General features: G+C 37.9%; 1 protein-coding gene across 1 annotated transcript; it reads right to left on the reverse strand.

The window, feature by feature from the left end:
• Positions 1–4,352: 4,352 nt before the first annotated feature.
• On the reverse strand, positions 4,353–6,914 carry LOC103342444 (uncharacterized). The gene has a single exon (XM_008246072.2). The coding sequence runs from the start codon at positions 6,792–6,794 to the stop codon at positions 4,353–4,355; it is 2,442 nt and encodes an 813-aa protein (XP_008244294.2). The 5' UTR covers positions 6,795–6,914.
• Between the last annotated feature and the right edge of the window lie 1,006 nt (positions 6,915–7,920).

Here is a 7,920-nt window from a genome sequence, read left to right on the forward strand (position 1 = left end):
TGCCATGGGAGATTATTTTAACTCATATAATGACTTTCTGAGTTTGCAAACTTTATTTTTCTTGTGAGGGGCTAAATTACATCCTGATGGTAAGTATACATGTTCTTCCAAGTCTCAATGTAAGAAGACATTTTTAATGTCGAACTAATATAGTGGCCAATCTAGATTTGCTGCTAGAGACAGTAGGACTCTGGTAGTGTTGATTTTGACTTTTGGGGCAAAGGTCTCCTGGTAGTCCACCCCATACCTTTGTGTATACCCATTTACCAACAATTTGGCTTTATATCTTTCAATGGATCCATCTACTTTGAGTTTCACATTATAGATCCACCTGCATCCCATTGTCTTCTTTCCATGAGGTAAAGGCACGAGCTCCCATGTGGCATTCTTCTCGAGAGTTCGCATTTCTTCATTCATGGCTTCTTTCCATTTTGAGTTTGCTAATGCTTCATTCACACTATTTGGGACAGATGTATCGGCCAACTACTTCACAAAGTATACATGTGACTCTGATAATCTGTTTAGAGATATATAATTATTGATGGGGTATTTTCCTTTGGCTTTAAGATTTGCTTCATATTGTACTCAAGGTTTACCATGGTCTTCCTTTTTGGAAGTTAGTATATAAGGGTATCTATATCCTTTATGCTTTCTGAAATCAAATCATTATTGAAACGACCCAACCCAAATTCCACTTTGAAATCCGGGCCGAATCCGTTTTAAATCGACACTGTATCGTGGATCGTAAAGACGAAAATACCTCGAAAACAATAACATAAACCCCGAGCCCTAACTCGTGGCTGCGCCTAATAATCGTAGGCGCCACGCACTTTATCGAGGATCAAGCCACACGTAGTTCTTTTCTCTGCTCTCGACTGAATCAATCGAAAATCGCCTAGGGCTGACCATTCGAGTATCCGACTCGCTTACGATCCACAAATACGATACGATCTGGAAAGTCTAGATTAACATACCGGAATTAACTACGATCCAACGGTTCAAACGTATTGAACCCGGAAATCGCACGATGGCGAGATCCGTTCGGGGTTCAAACGATATCCGAATTAAGATCCGCAAAATCCTACGCGCTCGTGAGGACTAGGAGATCATTCTAGGACTGATGTGGTCCCCATCTTCGCCACGCACTGGCAGCGTGGTGCCTAAAGCGATAACGCTTTCGCCAGAAAATCTCAACATCTCGGCTCAAGACTCCTATCCTAGGTAAAACACCCTATTTGGAGCCACTTTTGTTCTTGGACCTACCCCAAAAACTGGCCGGAAGTGGTCGGAATCTCAACCCGAAATTCGGCTAAACTTTGGATCCAAGATCGAGTTATCTACGCTAGAAATTTCTGAAATCCTACCCAACCAGCAGCTAGGTCTCGAGAAATAGATGAGTTTTCATACCTGGATCACCGGAAATGGTGGCCGGATGACGGAGAACGAGCCGGCGAAAGTTTACGAAAAAACTGTCGAACACCGCATGTTTCGCGGCTGTTTCCGGTGACTATGGCGGCAGATAGAGGCGGCGAAGGGTTGAAGTTGGAAGAGGAAAGTTTGTTGGTTCGTCTGGCACTGGTCTTGCCTGAATCGGAGGTCGGAGCTGAGAGAAAACAGCTCCCAAAGTCGGCTCGTCCCCCTCCTAAAACCAGAAAAATCTGGGTTTATAAAATCTGATCTTCGAAATATTTACGGTTATGCCACTGAACTTCTTTTGATCGTAACTCCTTCGTTACAATTCCGATTTGAGTCCACTACATGTCTACGAACTCGTTTCGTCGCGCTCTACGCAACGGTACAACTAAAATCCCCAAATTCCTTCCCGGTCAAAAAGTCAACTTTTAAACTAATAAAATATTCTAGGGATATTTTTGTCTTTTTCTCAAATAAATTAATAATTAAATATTAATTTTGGGTTTGGGTTATTACAATTATGATATATTTCATTAGTGTTATTACTTTCAGGAGGAGAAGTTACTTGAATCATATCCTCAACAGGTGATTGATATTGTTCTAGAGCTGAAGACGGGTTTGGAGCTAACAAAATCTCATAAAATGGATCAACTGTCTCCTCTTGATTTTGGCAGCAAGGAGGAGACTGGTAGTGTGGCTCTAGAGACCGGTCGTTTTGAAGCAAATGCGTAGGATGTGTAAATCCAAAGGTGCGGGCAACCATAGAGACACATCCAGTGTACGAATAAGTGAGCCGATGTGTCTTGTGAGAAAAGCGACCGGTCACTAAGACTTTGAGATGCATCCACTGTGAAAAAATCCATAAATTTCGGGGTGTTTGGTTTGAGATTCTCCTCATGTGCTTTTGAAAAATATATGTCTTGTTCTCGGAACACTACATCCAGGGAGGTATCCTTCTGACTTGGAGGGTGATAACATCGGTAGTCTTTCCGATGAGGGGCATAGCCAATGAAAACACTTTTTTTTGCTCGATGATCCAATTTGTTTCGTTGGTGATCATGTAAGTGTATGAATACAACACAACCAAAAATTCGTGGTTCAGGTTTTGGGGTGGGAGGTATTTAGATATGGTGAAGTGTTTGAAGAGGACTTTGGAAATTCAAGATACTTGAGGGAATCCTATTGATAAGGTATGCTGCAGAGACGATGGTCTCGCCCCAAAAATATCGAGGCATGTTGGCACCAAATAGAGAGGCACGAATGACTTCCAGTAAATGTCGGTTCCTTTACTCAATCACCCCATTTTGTTAGGGAGTATATGGACATGAACATTGATGTATGATGCCATGACAGTGTAAGAATTTGTTGAGATCATGATTAAGAAATTCTTCGCTATTGTCATAACAAAGAACTTGGATTTTGACATGAAATTGAGTTATGGTCCAAGGATGGAACAACTAGTACAGAATCAAGATTGATGAAGTTAGAGAGAGATAGAGAGCCCTCCCCAACCACAAAGGAGGGGCTTCCATTAACATTAGACCCCACTGACTGCGTTTATGAGTGATAAGTTTGCCAAGATTAAATGTCATGTGATCCATAGCACCCGAATCAATAATCCATGTGTGCTTTGGAGAGGACATATGGAAAGTAGAACCTATGTAGCCTGTTTAGTACGATTGACCGCATGCTTCTGTGAGTCTACAAGGAAGGAGAGAATTGAAGGGGGGCCTAATGTCGTAGCGGAAGGAAGATTGGATATAAGTGTGTGTTTGTGGTAAATGAGTTGATTTGAGGAATTTGATTTGAGAGATATGTGTTTAAGGAGTTTGATAAGAGGATTTGATTTTAGAGGTAAGGAATTTGATTTAGGGTTTGGATTTGAATTTGAGAATATGATTTGAGGGCTTAGAGACGACCTAGGATCAATTGCTCTAATACCTTGCTAAATTATGAATATGGTTTGAATACTTTAGATTGATTGTATTCTTCTTCATAAGGAGGTATATATATGAGTTTACAAGGGTGCTTTACAAGGAAATATATACAGTATTTAATTAGGAAAATATCTTATAATTATACAAGGATGTGTCAATATATGAAATAAGGAAGTAAATCACCTAATTAACTTAGGAAATAAATCTCCTTGATTTAGTATGTTAACTCACGTCTAAGGTTTAGGCTCTATTGATAAAAATCTATGAGGACCTTTGAAGGGTTAACTTTGAAACAATCAATTGTTCCAGGTACATGAACCGTCAAAAGGAACTTACATGGGATCTTAGAGAAGTGAAGCTTTTTACTGATTTTGAAGGTCACAGTTCCCTACAGCTATACAAAAGTGTACGCAACACTCCCTGAACCAGTAGCTTTAGCCTAGAATCATTAGTGTCCTTGTCTCAGTTTGTGTTTTATGTCTCAGAATATGGGCATTTAGTTGAGGGAGACAAGAAAAGTGGAAGACAGGAGAAATAATCCCCCCAAATACTGCTGCTGAATTAGTACAATCCAAACCAACAACGAATGACACGAAAATTAGTATTACAATCTTCATTTGCTTTAATGTAAGGCCTTAAATGTCTAATTTCATACTTGTAGACACTGAAACAGCAAATGAGGCTTAGGTAGAGCATTTTAAGCATAAATATTAACCGAGATGACAGTATTTAGCTATTCAAATTAGTTAGACGTTGGAATTGCTTTGAAACAAGTTGCGCCAGTTGTTAGCTAAAGATTTATTATATGAAACACATACACCACATACAAGGGCGGAACCAGGAATTTTTGGACCGGTGGGCTAGCTAAATTTTTTAACTAAAATAAAACTATGCATTAAATCATATAAACCATGCTAATAGTATACATTAAATCAAATAAAAGTATAAACCAAGCAAAGTATGCATTAAATAATATGTTCAACAACATAATTAAAAGTGTACTTATTGAAGTTGTGCCCTGCGATCCTTGAGAGAATTGAAATCTTTTGTTATTACATCTGAATTGATATTGTCAGCAAGTTCTTTTTCAATGTAGACAACCATAGAATCTGCTAGAAAATCATTCTCCATCTTGTTGCGAAGAGCTGTTTTAACAAGTTTCATAGCTGAAAAAGCTCGTTCAGTAGTTGCCGTAGAAACAGGAAGAGTTAGCACAAGACGGATCAACCTATCAATCAAATGATATCTTTTTGACCTTTTTGTTTCAACTAATCCCCGACATAATTCAGAGAGTGTAGACACGTTTTGAAGTACAGGATGATGAGGTACGTCCGCCTCATAAAGTTTCAGCTGGCATTCCAAAATATGTAACTCTTTTGGAGTGAAATCCTGAGGATAAAATCTCTCTGCAAGGCTGCAAATTTTATCAATATTAAATGATTTAAAAGAATCACTAGGGTCCAAAGCTGAACTAAGAATAAGAAGTTCCATTGCCCCTTCACTGAACCTACTGTTCAACTCTGCCAATTGAAAATCTATTGCATCATTGAATATGTCAAAGTGGTAATGATGCTCAACTGTAATATTGTCCTTTTGTTGACAAGAACGACCTGTTCCCACTTTATATTGAGCATTCATATCAGGCATGTCAATGTCATGTTTCTTGCAAAACAAATCAACTTTCCCAATAAAAGTTTCCCAACCATTTAATCTCAATTTTCCAAGGACATCTTTTGTTGTACCAACTAGGTTCATAGCATTCACGATGTCTTGAGACTTATGTTGTAGTTCTCGACAAAGGATATCTGTGAGTCCCATAATTTCTTTCAATAGATGCAAGATGAATACAAATTCGAATTGCCTAATCGCATTGTATCCACCAGTAGCTTCCCCACGTAAAGAGCCTGTGGATCCATCCTCTTTTATATTCTCAAGAACCGTACAAACTGCATCATACATTTCTATTAAGTCACAAACATAATCGTAATGAGAACTCCACCGAGTAGCTCCAGGTCGATGCAAGGTACCAATTTGATTAGCTCCTCTACCAGTCTCTCGTTCACCAGCAATCAACAGCTCTACAATATTCATTGATTGAGCAACTTGTAACTCAGTATGACGTTTTGGAGAAGCCCTAATGACATTGACAATTGAATTCAATGATGAAAAGAATAACCAAATTGTAGCTACTTCTTTTGATGCTGAAACTAATGCTAACTGTAGTTGATGAGCAAAACAGTGTACATAATATGCATATGGGCAATCTCTAAGAAATAATGCTTGTAGCCCATTCCATGCACCCCGCATATTACTAGCACCATCATATCCTTGACCTCTCATCTTGTCAATACATAATTCATGGAGATCAAGTACTTTCTTGATCTCTTTTTGAAGTGTTGACGCAGTAGTGTCTTCAACCCACACAATGTCAAAAAAACGTTCACGTAGAAAACCATCATTATCAACAAATCTTAAAACAATAGCCATTTGCTCTCTATTTGACGTATCTTGTGATTCATCAACAAGGATACAAAAAGCAGCATGCCCAACTTCTTCACGAATTTTTTTTCTCACTTTGTTTGCAAGAATATTTAAAATCTCCTTTTGAATCTTGGGTGAGGTATATTTTGCATTTCCTGGGGCATTCTCTAAAACAACTCCAGCCACCTCATCATTAAACTTTGCTGTATGCTTGACCATTTCAATAAAATTTCCACGATTTTTAGAATCCAAAGATTCATCATGACCCCTAAAAGCACATGCCTGATATGTAAGCCATCGAACACACTCTATCGTTGTCTTGAGCCGTAACCGGTTTTTCAAAATGTCTTCCTTTGATTGTCGATTAATAACTTTGTCGACATGTTGAGATGGGTTCATCAAATCCTCCATACATCCTTCACAAGTATTATGCGATGAAGATGGACCTCCAACATGAGTCAAAAATACACAATTCTTTCCATCATTAACTCTTTTCCAATTGTTAAAACCCTCAGTAGTTAATGCAGGACGACCATTACCAAAAATAAAACAAGGAAAACAATAGACTTTATCTTCTGAAGGGGAATATTCTAACCATGGAAATTGAGAGAACCAAGAATATTGAAATCGACGATATTGCGACCCAAACTGAGACCTTGGATATTCTAATAATTTTGGTTGGTAAGGCCCAACTTTGATATAAGCACATCGAACCTCATCACGTTGATTAATAGGGTATTCAGATATTTGAATACGTTTACCAGGGTCTCGTTCCAAAAAAGCAACATCAAACTGGTGAGGTTCAACTAGGGAAGATGTGTGATGAGGTGACTCAATTGATGGTGAAGCCTTATCATTGAATGTAGAAGCCTTGTCATTGTCTAATTTATCACCATCATTTTTTTTCTTGAAGAATGAATCAATAGTTTTTGCTCTTTTACTTGCTTGGTTCTGATGTGACATTATAATCTAATAACACATATCAAAAACAGAACAATTTACTTTATACTAAACAAATCAATGAAAAAATAATAATAATTCGAGATTGTGGAGAGTTAGATACCTTTATTACGCTTGTTGACGATGAACTCGACTTTGGTAGCACAGAATACAAAACACTGCAAATATTATTTTGGGACTGCTAGGGCTAGGGCTAAGTTTCATAAATATGAATATCGTCTTCTTCTTTTTTTATTAGACTGACTAAGATACTTATAAAGTTGTGTAGGACAAATTAGGCTAGGAATAGGATACTTCATCATATCAGACTAGGATACTTTATTCAATGGGAAAGTAGAATACTTTATTGTATAGGAAATAGACCACAAAACTTAAAATAATAATAAAATAATAAAAAGATAACAGCAGCCAGCCATCAATGATCCAATGCATTGGCCACGTAACCCAAGCTGGCCCTCACAAATTAAGCACAACCACATACTTTTTTTTTTTAATAAAAAAAGTACCTGGGCTAGAGCCCACTCTAGCCCATATACTAGTTCCGCCCCTGACCACATACATAACATGCTCTGTTTCTGGTTCAAATTGATGTTAATTATAAGTGTCTCCTACTAATTTGGAGGGTTGGTCTGGTATATTGTTCTCTACCATTGCTTTTATTTCTGCGAGCTCTACTTACTGTCTGTGGAGAAACACTATATGCCTAGCTACATTTGCATGTTTCACTAGGCTTTTTAAACGACTATATAAAGTAAAATGCTTAAAGAATTATTGAGAACAAAAGCATGTACTACGTACAATAATTTGCGCCGAAGAAATTTGTGGAACTGTGTTAGATTCCAAATTTGCAGGCACTTTACTTGGCTTTCAACCAGAATCTTGCTACAAAAGAAACTGAACAAATAATTGCTTGAATTAAGAAGCTAGAGTTCAATTCTCGTCATTTCTCTCTCTAAAGATATCTTTAGAAAAATATCTTGCACACGGCCGTTGTATCGAATCGTTTTTCAAGCCAAAGGTAGGCCTCCTTTGTACATAAAGAGCTCAAGGGGACATCAAACTTTGTTGTACAATTGTTCTGAAACTTTGTTGTACTTGCTCAACAGCCAACGTGAAACCTCACAGGGAT

The sequence above is a fragment of the Prunus mume genome, linkage group LG3 (assembly GCF_029339155.1).
Source record: "Prunus mume cultivar Tortuosa linkage group LG3, ASM2933915v1, whole genome shotgun sequence".
NCBI lineage: Eukaryota > Viridiplantae > Streptophyta > Magnoliopsida > Rosales > Rosaceae > Prunus > Prunus mume.

Coding starts and splice junctions, on each gene's coding strand:
- LOC103342444 (XM_008246072.2), bottom strand. CDS start 6,794: ATGTCACATCAGAACCAAGCAAGTAAAAGAGCAAAAACTATTGATTCA.